Genomic DNA, 12,781 nt, shown 5'->3' on the forward strand with positions numbered 1-12,781 from the left:
CCATGCGCCATGGCAGGGCATCGCGCAGAGCAGAGGAGGCAGAGAGGGCGCGAGCGGGGAGCGCGCGGAAGGGGGAAGAGACAGTCGAGCGATCCGCGTTTGTCGAGGTTAAATCGTCCGAGCCACTTGAGGTGCGCACGATCCGCCGACGATTAAAATTGCCGCTTCGAACGATTGAAATGGATGGAATTCCAGCGCGGAGCCGCAGGAGAGAGGGCCGTTCGCAGGTGTCGCAGCCCGGAGAATTGTGAGCGCGTTTCGAAAAAAGATATCGCACGTGCGCGCGACGGTACTCGAGCCGCGAGCCATGGCAGAAGGAAGACAGACCACCTCGCTCCGGCGAGCGAGGCGCGGTGCGCGCCGCACCTTTTTACTTCTTGAAGAGTTGCGGGGGTGGCTACGCTGGGAGTGTCGTGGATGCTGCAGGGGGCGGAGCCTTGAGAGAGTTGCATCGAGACTGCTCGGTTGCGTCGATAAGCAGATCGCGTCTACCCCTACCACCACCGCCCGCGGCGTACTCTTGATTTTGCAGGGATGCTCGTTTACGACGTCACGCGCCCGAGGAAGACGTTCGCGCAATTTCCGCGATCAATCGCCGAGCGCTGGCGATCGTCGCCGAGGAGCGTCGATCTTCCGAGCAAGCGGTCAAAGCGCGATGCTTTTTGAATTACGCCCTTCACCCGGCCGGCTGGCCGGCCGGCCGATCGTCGAGGACCGGCTGCTGGAGGGCCGGCGGGGAGGGGGCAGGGGAGTCATTCCCGCGGTTTCCGTAATGCGATCGCAATGATAATGACCGGCGAATAACGGCGGGACTGGCTTAGTCAAGGAGAGAGCACGCGAAACCGGCTCGTGGACAGGTTAGCGGTTCTCGAACGTGTAGCGGCTAATCGAATTATCGATGCTTTGAGGCTCAGCGTCCATGGATGATTCGATCATGTACCTGATGAACAGCTCCGACGGCCAGCGATGCGAGCCACTTTCGAAGGAGGGTGCCCCCTCGTTATGGGGGCACCCTCCTCGGTAACGTTTGAGCGGGAGGCCGTTTCCGCCGCGCTCCGCTGCCTCCTCGACGACAATAACCTGGCCCGAGTAATTGCTCGGGCAAAAACGGGCAGGCGACGCTTGAAAACCGCCGCGCGATCGCGCCGTCGCTACGGAGCTTACGCCGACTTTCCCGGCCTGGCGTTGTCGTGTTATCGGCAACGGAGAAATAAAAACTGCGTGATCGAAGGCGAGAGAGCACACAGCCGCCGGCTCTCTCAAACGAATTCAAAAGATTTCGTCGCAAAGCGGGCGAGGGCGTTCTTTCTTTCCCGGCGGACCGCCGGGGCCGGGGCCGGGGGTTGGGAGCGAGGGGGAAACCGCAGAGCCACCGCACTGATGAAAATCGCGGCTAAATACAAAGTGGAAATTGAGCGGCGGCAAGGTAGCTGCTCCGGCGCGGTCGAAGGTTTTCGAGGTCGTCGGCGGAATCCAGGTCGGCGCCCGCAGGAATTTCTGCGGTGAGATTCCAGCGCACGTAACTCGAAATATTTCTGTTATCGTAGTTTCGTATACGGCGGGATTTCGAGTTTCAAAGGAAACACTCCCGCCGCCGTCGCCGCCGCCGACTTTTGCGACGCGTCGCGCCGTTTTCGCGGCGCGCAAGCAAGTCCGCGAGATTGCGCGTTCCTACGCCTACATTCCGCCAGTTCCAACGTGCGCCTCCTGGACGTCTCCTGCACACGCGAGCACACGCACTCCGCCGCAGGCACGACGATCGAGGAGAGCCGGCTCTCGATTTCTCGCGCGAAAGTATCCACAGTACGAACGAGCTTTCGATCTAATTTATCCGTGCGCGCGCGCGGAGGACTAACATAAATTTCACAGCGCCGCGCCGATCGATCACCTAGCGATTATTATGTGGGAAAGTTTATATGCGGGCGGATTTAATAGTTTGCATAATTTACCCGGCTAGTTAGTTATTCCATTAATCATTATCCCGGGGTAGATGTGTGCATGCCCGCGAATAACAATCGTACTATTATTTATAATGTATTCAATTTATCGGTAACCCGCGGGCGGAGGTAAAGCGTGTAATCGATTCAACTCGATTAATTAACTCGCCCCTGCGTGTGCGACTGTAAGCGAGGTGTGCGCCTCTCGGCCGCGGCCCGGCCGTGTGGCGTCTCTCGCGTTACCGTAGACGAAAACTTCCCGCACGGTTTGCGTTCCGCAAAAAACGCGCGCGCGCGCGCACATAGACACATGTGTATGCGGGTTCGCGCGCGCGCGAGCGCGACAAAGGCGTTTAATTAGAAGCGCATCGGGAAACGGGGCATCATCCGACGCGGTTTTTGTCCCCGGCAATTTTCGCGTTCCCTCTCCAAGGCGGATGCGCGGATTTTTCATCCCCGTGGCCGTTAATAATTAACGGATCAAAGGCATCGTATTAATATTTGCCCCCGGAGTCCCGACCGCACGGAAGATATTAACCCGCGTAATATTGTGTCCATGCTAAGGGGTGAGGGAGAGAGAGAGAGAGAGAGAGAGGGAGAGAGAGAGGGAGAGAGAGAGAGAGAGGGAGAGAGAGAGAGAGAAAGGGAGAGGACATATTGAAACCGCACAAACTTCGCTCATAGCATCCGCGGTTATGAGTTCGTAAATATACCGGGTGGCTGAGATCGAACTTGGTCGGCGCAACACACGCGCGCGCGCACACCGGTGGACATTGCCCGGAGGACGAAGAAAGGATCAACTGGGCCGCGCGATCATATTAATGAGGCTTCAAGATCAAACGATCAAACGTGCCGACGCGAGACACGCTGTTATCGATCCCACGCGCACTTTCGCAATCTCTCGAGGCGTTGCGCTCCTCCTTTCCCTACTCGGTGTGATCCCCCCGGATCATCGACATTCGCGTTTTTCCCAGCCGTACTCGCGTGCGTCGCGCTATTTTTCTACACCCCTGAACGCACGACAGCATCGCGCCTCCTCGGAGGGACCGGCTGATGTTTATCCAGAGCGCGGACGACGGTCGGCTGCTGGCCGAGTCGTTGGTTGTTTCGGAGCCGGCAGTGCTTAAACGCGCAATAAGTGGACGGGGAGGGAGGAGGGGACGCTGTGGGAGGGTCAAACTAATTCGATTCTAAACTCTGACCGCATCGCGAGAAAGAGACCGCGTACGACGGAGGACGCTCCCGATGCGGGAGAGATCTACGGAGGATGAGAAAGGCCACACACACACACACACACACACACACTGCCGCCGCCACCGAGCGGGCTGGACACAGATGGCACTAACCGCGCCGTTAAATTCTCAAGCCGTAACTCTAATTACTCATAGACAAGCCGACATTCTCTAGTGCCAGATGCCGGCGAAACTTGTTAAATACACGCAAACGCGATTACTCATTCGATCCCGGCCGGACGAGGACTGCCGGGTCGGAAAGTCGATCCGACACCGGCTTGTCCGAGACTATCTCGTCGCAGCTTCCGGCGCGACGAGGAGGTGGAAGACAAGTACAATGGTCGTGAAACGCAGGCTTGCCGATAGTCGGCCGACGACGTTCCTTTCCTTCGTTTTTCGAGCGTCGGCAGCGGAAGAATGCGCGCCGAGTCGCATTCTCGAGCAGCAACTCGCGACCGCCGCGACTCGAAGTATATAGCGAAGATTGAGTAAGCCGGCATCTCTCTAACGTGTTGCAGACGATAAAATGACTATGGATGGCAGCAAGAGCGAGCCGGGCAAGAACGGGGCCACTCAACAGGAATGCGCGGGTTGCGGAAAGGCGATTACGGAGAGGTGAGTGCTCCGCTCGCGTTGCGTTGCGTGACACGGCGCGACGCCTCGTGTGTGTGTGTGTGTGTGTGTGTGTTTTACACCCCCCGGTCCCTGCGCATGTACCGAGCCTCTGAAAGAACGCTGACCATAGGGGGACGCTTTGCTCCAACAGTCGATCTGTCTTTTCCACGGGGGGGGGGCGGCGGCGACGAGGGGGAGAGGCTGGCCGCACGCACGAACTGGGTTAAATATAATAGTTTTCGCATTTATCGTTCATTACCAGCGCGATCATGCCCGAGTCGAAATTTCGGTCTTACATTAATCTTGCAAATCCCTTCGAGTGAATTGCAACATTGAGGCACTGCATAATTGATTCGCGTTGCGTGCCGAAATTGACGATGAATATTAAACGCGACTGTTTTCAAACGTGATCGAAAATGAGAAATCATTCTTAAGCCAGGTTCTTTCTTTCAAGCGCCGATGAAAAGGCGCGAGATAATCGCTTGTAGCGTGACAAAGGACAAAGTTGGCCTGTATACAGTGTCTCGAGATTCTCCGTAATAGAACTCGAAGTTTCGCGAAATGTACGGGGGGGGGGGAGGGTGGGACGGGTTAACGTGGAAGCGGAATTTGAACTCGGGCTAATGACGCGTCGTGAGCGCGTCTCGTCCGAGGTAATAAAAAGAAGTGCGGCGAGATTGAATCTGCGCGACAAACGGAGCGATTATAGTGAAAAGTCGGGACATTAATTAGCGTACGTTCACCTCGCGGCCGCCCCGGTGCTACGTCTCTCAGCGTTCGTGAAATGAACTCGTGGATCAGTCGCGTGTGCGCGACTTTGTTATCTCGCACGAGCGATCGTCGAGCGGCCGAAAATCAATTTTTCTAACTAAACTGACCATCGATTCGTCTCTCTCTCTCTCTCTCTCTCTCTCTCTCTCTCTCTCTCTCTCGACTACCAGGTACCTCCTGAAGGCGTTGGACATGTACTGGCACGAGGACTGCCTCAAGTGCGGATGCTGCGACTGCAGACTCGGCGAGGTCGGCTCGACGCTCTACACGAAGGCGAATCTTATTCTCTGCAAAAGAGACTACCTGCGGTACGTGGCCGACCAACATCCTGCGGATCCCGATCGATCCGCAGCCCGAGCGATTCCTCCGGCGGCGAGCTCGAGCAGATTCGATAATATCACCCCGCGCGCGCGCGCGCGCGCGTCTCGCGTGCCGACGAGTCAATAAACGCGGACGGACGTAGATAGATTGATAAAGCGCGGCGAGGGGGCGACGCGATCTCTCTCGCGGGGCGAGGGGGGCGAGGAGGAAACGGAGAAGAAGGCGGCGGCGACAAATCGAATTTTACAGATGAGTTTCCCTTATTGAATACAGCCACATCTCGTATATAAACAAGCGGGAGCAAATAAACCGTGTTGAGATTACAAAGTCCCGAGGGAATGCGCGCAGGTGGCGCGTCCGTACGCGCGCGAGCGCGCGAGGAACACGCGCAACGTCGAAACATTGTGGCCTTTATTAATGGCCCAATATTTGAAGACGGCATATTCGCGGCGGCCGTAAGCTTATTGGCTCCCGCTGTGCGCGTCTCGGCGCAGAAAGTTCCCCGTCTGTTGCCGTCATCCAGAGTGGAGCACGACTTTTCCCACGCGGAATGCGCAATTCACTCGAGCGCGCTTCCGAAGCGCGCCCGGGACGGCAATAACGCTTAATCCCGCGACGAAGCCGCGCGCGAGCGTGTCGTCGGTGTTTTTAACGCGAGCAGAGACGAGCCGGAGGAGACGCGGGAAATCCGGGAAATTCCGATCAGATGGACTAATCTACATTCCACCCCTCGTCTCTCCTCTGTTCGACAACAGGCTCTTCGGCAACACCGGCCATTGTGCGGCGTGCAGCAAGGTGATCCCGGCGTTCGAGATGGTGATGCGCGCGAGGACTAACGTTTATCACCTGGAGTGCTTCGCTTGTCAACAGTGCAATCACAGGTGAGCGATATCGAAAGCGCGAATATTGCCTCGCCGCTATCATCCCTCGCGCGAGAATCTCTCCGGGGAGGGGGAGTGGGGGGTGAGTTTGGGAGAGATCCGTCGCGTGCATCCGCGTGAATCTTGGCAGCCGCCGCGCGAGGAGCGACGAAGCGAGAAACGAGCGAGAAACGAGCGAGATGCGAGATCAGCCTGGCGCGACTCGCGTCGTACGCGCCAAGTACTCGGCCTCGGTTTCCGCGGGCCCCTCCGGCTGCGCTATTATTTTATTAACAATAATGAAAGCTGGTAATTAAACATTCACACCCGGCGGCAGCGGCGGCAGCGGCGGCGGCGGCGGCGACGACGGCAAAGTCGCTCGCTCGCGCGCGCTCGAGTATTCCTCGTGGCAGCTCATCCGTATAACAATTTAATTCGAGCCACCCCAGCCACCGGCGCGCCCGGGGCTTCGCCTAACTTCTGCAGCACTTCGCGCAACACTTCGCTTACTTATTCACAACAACCGAGTTAAGCCGTGGCTCGTTCGAAAGCCGGGACTCCTCCGGCTCGAAACGCCTCGGCGGATCTGCCGAATGGAGATAATCGGCGCCGCGGCAGGCTCGGAAGTGCCCGAGCGCGCGAGCCGCGCGCGCGCGTTTCCGCGAGACTGCGAAGCGAGTCGGGAAAAAGTTGTCGCATTTTCGCGCGAGCGAGCCGAATTCCTCTCTTCGAATTCTCTCTCGCTAGGATTGTCCTCTTTTTAGGACTACTGGAAATCATACTTAAACGTATACTTAAACGTTCTGGGGCCTTGACGGGAATAGGCGCATCCTTATTTGCATGTGCAATTTATTCCTGCCGAAGAAACGAAGAGAGAGAGAGAGAGAGAGAGAGAGAGGGAGAGAGGGAGAGGGAGAGGGAGAAACAGACCCGAGAGCTCGGATATCATTGTTCGCGCGACTTTCGTCGCCCGTTCGGCGCTACACAGTTGGCACAAACGACGGTTATTCCCCCAGCTGCCGACGAGAGGGACTGCCGAGGAGGATCAATGTCGTAGAACGAGAAGAATCCGCTCGACATTTCCTCTCCTGACGGGTATAATTGACGCGAGAGCGCTTCCGACGTGGATGCGCGAAGCTACCCACGGAGAGACATTCGCCGAGTGAGAGAGGCAGTGAGAGGGGCAGGAGGAGCGGGAGAGATAAAGACGGGGAGGGGGGGAGGCGAGGAAAGTCAGAGTTGCGAACTATGCGAGCGACGTGTGGGTGCCTCGTCGAGGTGCACGTCAGATGCAAATCATGCCGGCTAATTTCTCGGAAAACTCGCGGATTCGGAGGGAGAGAGCAGACGGCATATCCGCGGTGAGATATGTACGTCCGAGCGACGTAACGTAGCGTAGCGATAAAGCCGAATCGCCGAATTAATTATATCCCCCGTGTCTTTGGTTGTCCGAAACAGTCGGGCCGTTCGGCGCCAACGAGCCTTTGGTCCCCGGCAGTTATCAAAAGCCGCCGGTTGCGCGTACACGTTGATTAATCCTTTGGGACTCGAATTAATTTTTATATCGACATATTAATATTTTATATGTATTTAAAATACAAGACCCGCGCGCGTGCGCGCGCACAGCCAGCTGGCTGGGCTCGTACGAAATGGGCTTTTCAATTTTAAATCTCGCTTCTTTTGAAAAGGGGTCGCGAGCGCGCGATATGTAACAATAAAATTATATCGTTTAATATTTTATACATATTAATATCGTTTAATTGTGCAATGGCGAATGATTAAATCATGTTCGGCAAACATAATCCGCGCGCGCGCGCGCGCGCGCGCGCGCGCGCGCGCGCGCGCGTTCTCTCTGTCTCTTATTCTCTCACGCGTCGAGGACTTTCTGTCAAATTTTTATCGCGCTGTTATACACGAGACGCCCACGAGCGGCTATTTTGTAGATCGATTAACTGTCGTCGCATCGGTATGAAATAAATTGCATCAGGTCGGAAAGGGATAGGCTACGACACGGGACTGCTCCTTTATACCGGGGTCGGACGGGGGTCGATGGCATTTCGGCGTATTTAATGTCACTCCTCGGCATTTGCCCGACCTTTCTTACACCCTACCCACGGCTCTGCATTCCTGAATTGATTCGTGCCACGAGACCGAAGCACCAGAATCGTGTTCGTCCTCTGAGAAGAACACACTCATCAATAGTCCACTCATCCTGCCGGTACACCGGCAGATCGTTAAATGATGTCGTTAAGACATCAAACGCGTGGAATCGCGAGACCGCGATAGATCAGCAAGAAGTAATAAGCATCTCATGCGACGCATGTGACATCTTTGAGATTCATCGCGAAACACACACGAAATCTTTGTCTACGCACAGCAAAGAGAATATTCTTTCGCGCCGGTTGAAAGCCACTGTCGCGTGCGCGATGTCGCCGCGATCCCGAAACGGATGTCCTTGTAGAACGTGGAAACAAAATCGTCGCCAGCGAGGGAGGGTGTGTTCGGCCGAGGCGAAGTAAGGGTTAACAGCTCTCGGCGCGGAGCTCCTCGGCGGCGCGTGACTATCGAGCGGAGCCGATTACGGCTTAAAGATACGTCGGCGAAAGTATACTTTCTTTCGCGGTCGATGGTAACGTGCAACCCTTAAGGCGAACCATTGGTTAGGGGTCGAAGCGGTTGACCGTACGCAGAGGCGGAAACGGATGTGGCCGTTGGGTCACGCGATCTCCACGAGCCAAGCATAATAAAACACCTGAGTTGTGTTTAATCATACGCTCCCGAGGTAGAAGTCGTGGCTCGAGGACTCGTAAGGGCGAGACTTTTCTCTCTCTCTCTCTCTCTCTCTCTCTCTCTCTGTCTCTCTCTGTCTCTGTCTCTCTGTCTCCCTCTTCCTCCTTGCCTTGGTCTCTTCGAGTTTATCCGATCGCGTTAACGGAAATTCGCGCTATGGATCGCTCATTGACGAGCGGACGTGCAAACACGACGATCATGAGAGCCTTGAATACAATCGGCCGATTTTTCTGCGCGAAATTCTCTCGCTGGAGCATCCTAGCAGATGGAGAGATTCCTGCACTTTGGAGCCTGAGTAGGTTGTACACCTGTGTGGTTGCGCTTACGTCACACTCTCGTGCGATGAACCTTCCGGCGCTGATGAACTTTTTCGCGGAATCTTTTCGCTACATTTCTCGCGCATGATTATTTCGTCTGCACGTTTTGATGTGTCGTATCTCGTTAAACGAAGAAATGGCGGTGTATTAAATGGCTGTCCGATGGTCGCGCCGGATGATCCCCGTCTCCCTCCCCCGCAATATAATCTCTTACTTCGTCTGCGAGGCGAGTTATCGTTATCAGCGATGTTTCCTCAAACAACAGCGGGAAGAATGACGCGAGCCGAGCGATATCGCAATGCGCGCGCGATGAATTATGAAATCCCATCATACGGCATTAACGAGGCGAGCTCTCTTCCGCCTGTTTTGCCAGCTAGCGATTCTCGGCTAATATCTCACGGCGATCGAAACGCGCGCGCGGGGAAAAAGGCAAAAAAGCAAAAAAATATCAAATTTATACCGTCCCCCGGTCGGGGTGAGTATCTCCCGCGTGCGTGCGCGCTGTTTAAAGCCGATGACGCACTTTGTGCGTCGCGCAATTTCGAGATTTATCGCGGCTGCGTTTCAACCACCAATTCGTCGGCGCGCCGTTCCGAGCATCGGCTGCGTTTGATTTAAAGTGCCGCTTCCGCGCGCGCGCGCGCGCACGCTTAAATATAGCGCGCAAAGCAGATTGAAGAAATTATCCGGCGCGTTCGGCCAATTTGCCGGATTTTTCCGACAAGAGTTGGCGCGCGGCGAAAATCGGCTTTGGCGGCGCGATTGTCATCGGCATAATACAGTTAATGCATTGCAATAATTAATTAATGACCAACGCGGGAGATACACACGCCACGTTATTAGCTTGTCAAATAATTGTATCGATAATCATGCATTGATAATTATCGTATAATGAAAAAGCGTATGCGCGCGCCCCCGTAAATCACGACTTTGTCGGGCTCGCCGTCGAGCGTTTTCGGAAAACGCAAAGTTCTCGCGCGAGCGGTTCGCGAGCTGTGCGTTGGCAGGTAGAGGTTTTAATTAAATTCTACGATACCCTCCCTCCCTCCTCCCTCAGCACCCCATCACCCTTTTTCTCTCTCTCTCTCTCTCTCTATCTCTCTCTCTGTCTCTCTCTCTGTCTCTCTCTCTCTCTCTCTCTCTCTCTCCTCTCTTCTCTCATCGAATACGACCGCGGCGTAAGACGCGACCGGCTTAAGCTCTTCCTCGACTTACGATCTCCGCTTCGAGGTAGCTTCGAGTCTCGCCTTTGTCTAGCGAAAGCACGGCCGGGCATTGTCGGACGACCGCTCGTCCCTCCCCGCTGACGGGCGCGAGCATTGTTCGTGCTTATATTGTATTTTGGCATTACGAGTTAGCCGGTTTAATTGTTATTGTTCCGCAGAGCTTATCGAACACGGTGCCCTGTTGCATTCCCACGCGAATCATCGCCCGGCATCTCGCAATTACTCCTAAATCACTAAAGTCCCTTACCTGCGAGCGCGCAGTTGCACGTAACTTACGACATTGACACCGTTTATCGACTTTCCGATAGCGGCGGCCCGTTGTGAAGCGTCGCGGTGAACGAGAATAACACGCCCACTTGCACGCATCACGCGTCGAATATCTAATGATGCTTTTAATGACAACGCACGCGATATGACTCGAGATTTTACTTTCCAACGCGACGGATTATTTCTCCGCGATTTCTACACGCAAGTCCGACAATTTCGTGATAATCTCGTCCAACACGGGAGGGATACGTCGAAGCGCCTTATTGTGACACTTCCAGGAAGTTAACGGCAATTAAAAATTAAATCGCAAGCATCCGACGTTGCGTTGATTTCGCTCGCTCGAGTGGTAATACGCGTTATCACGGTAACTTGGTTATTACTCGTCTCGCCGAACTCGTAACGGCACGCTCACTTCGGTCCTGCCGTTACCCGGCAGCCATCCCCCGCGCGATCCTCGGAATAAGGACAATGCAAAGTTAATTTCGCCCCCCCCCCCCCCGCGATTCTCGAGGGTGAGGACGCGAGGGTGAGAAGAAGGGCGGACGCTCTCGCGACAGGGTAAGTAAGCAGTATAGGTGGGCTGTGCGATAGGACGGAGTGACGGCGTCGCGAAGAGGGTGGCGGAGGAGAGAGAGAGAGAGAGAGAGAGAGAGAGAGAGAGAGAGAGAGAGCGAGACAGAGAGAGAGAGAGAGAGAAAGCGGCCATTTTGTTTCCGGTGTCCCGGGAGCACTTCCGGTCACCGTCACGCAGTCCCGCGCCACGGAGTGCCCTCGAGCTTCTGAGATCTCCTTCCGCGATTATATTCAAATTAAATGCGCCGGTCCGACCGGTAATATACTGCCGCCAATTTAGCTACAACCCCCCGGGGGGTGGTTCGCCTTACCTCCAGCCCAGCGTGTCCCCTAACCGCCGAGCGTTTCGCGCATTCGAGGCGCAAGAACTCCGCGAATTGTGTCATTCGCGCGCTGAGAGCGCGCGTGCCGCGACGGGAGCCGCGTCGCGGCGATTCACCTCGGCTCGCTCGATCAACGCTGGCTGAAAATTCCGTTACACCGTCAGTTCTCCCCGGTGGAGAGGAACGGTACTTCCCTACACAGAGGCTACTCTCCCGTCGCGCGAAACCCGTATCGTCGCGGACATGACGCGGGCGCGGGCGCACGAGGCTGCGCTACAAAGCGCGAAAGAGAGATCGCTGTCGCAACTGCACCGACAAGCGACAAGACAGGTCGGGGAGCGCGCACAAGCCGTAATCGCCCACGCCCCGAGATCGACAATAAATGGCCGAGCGGCGCGACAAGGAATTCGCTTCCGGTTTTGGTTGCGCCGCGCCGCGCCGCGCCGCGCCGCGTCGCGCCGCGTCGCGCCGGCCCGCGTGCACACGTATCGCGTTCAAGCGCGGCTGCATCCGAACAGTGGGGTTTCGGTTGCACCATTTTCAATGGTGATAATCCGACGTGCCGAGAGGGTCTCGTTGCGCGCGAGTCGAACCTGCTTTGTCACCGGATAACCTAGACTCGCATTGCCGGCTCCGATGGCGATAGACCTGCCACTTCCCGTCCTCCTCCCTGCCGATACTCCTCCTCCTCCCCCCGCCGCTCGGCATGCCCTCCGCGCATTTCCACCGATACCACCCCATGAGCCGCGTTGATACCAGTCGCGATGAGCATGCACACCCTTGCCGAGAGCCGCCGTCGAAAGCGCGACGCCGAGAGCGGGGGGCGTCATATCGGCGGGGTGAGCATTCGCGTACACTTCAAAACGATACACGGCCGCGTGTAGGCGCGGTAATAGGCGTACCGCCGTGATTATAAATGAAATGCGCCGCGCGCGGGGAGATCGAATTACTCGGACGGACGACGCGCGGCGAGCCAATTCTCAGGTGCGACCGGGCGCGGCGCGCGGAGGGAGGGCCGTCATGCGGTGGAGGGTGATTAACGAGCCGCCGCCGCCGCCGCCGCCGCCGCCGCCACCGCCGTCGCCGCCGTCGCCGTCGCCGCTGCCGCCGCGAATACATGCAACATGCGATTCGGATCTGCGAATCGCCGCTCAAGGCTCGCCGACGCGGCGGGATCAACTTGCTTGCGGGGCGAAGACTTGCAACACGCTCGCGCTCGTCGATAACCTCGTGGACTCGCTATTGTCGCGACTCGCTCGTGCACGACTCATGTTACATTTAGCGCGGCGAAATATTATTCATTAAGGGAAAGTCTGAAGGAAAATTTCGCGCCCCTTGGCCGATCGAGATCAACGCTTCTTCTTCTGACGTTCCGCCAAAGCCAAAGTCAAAGTGTCCGCCGAAAACAAACTCGCGCTACACACTCCACTTCCGTGAAAAAAAAATTGATCTCACGATCGCCGCGCGCGAGCCTCCGCGAGTATCGAGAAATCGCGCGCGAGTCGAGGAAAGTGAGAGGGCAACTCGAAGCGGCTGTTTGCTCGTCGGC

At 56.3% G+C, this 12,781-nt stretch overlaps 1 protein-coding gene across 3 annotated transcripts in view; it reads left to right on the top strand.

The window, feature by feature from the left end:
• Window positions 1-12,781, top strand: part of LOC105183511 (LIM domain only protein 3) — a 90,289-nt gene that overhangs the window by 49,794 nt on the left and 27,714 nt on the right. For all 3 annotated transcript variants that reach the window (XM_025303311.1, XM_025303310.1, XM_011141714.2), the window contains 3 exons: window positions 3,688-3,784; window positions 4,726-4,863; window positions 5,632-5,757. In XM_025303311.1, coding sequence (XP_025159096.1) covers window positions 3,688-3,784; window positions 4,726-4,863; window positions 5,632-5,757 — 361 coding nt within the window. The remainder of the gene's footprint in view (window positions 1-3,687; window positions 3,785-4,725; window positions 4,864-5,631; window positions 5,758-12,781) is intronic.

Source organism: Harpegnathos saltator, unplaced genomic scaffold (genome assembly GCF_003227715.2).
Source record: "Harpegnathos saltator strain DR-91 unplaced genomic scaffold, Hsal_v8.6 scaffold539, whole genome shotgun sequence".
NCBI lineage: Eukaryota > Metazoa > Arthropoda > Insecta > Hymenoptera > Formicidae > Harpegnathos > Harpegnathos saltator.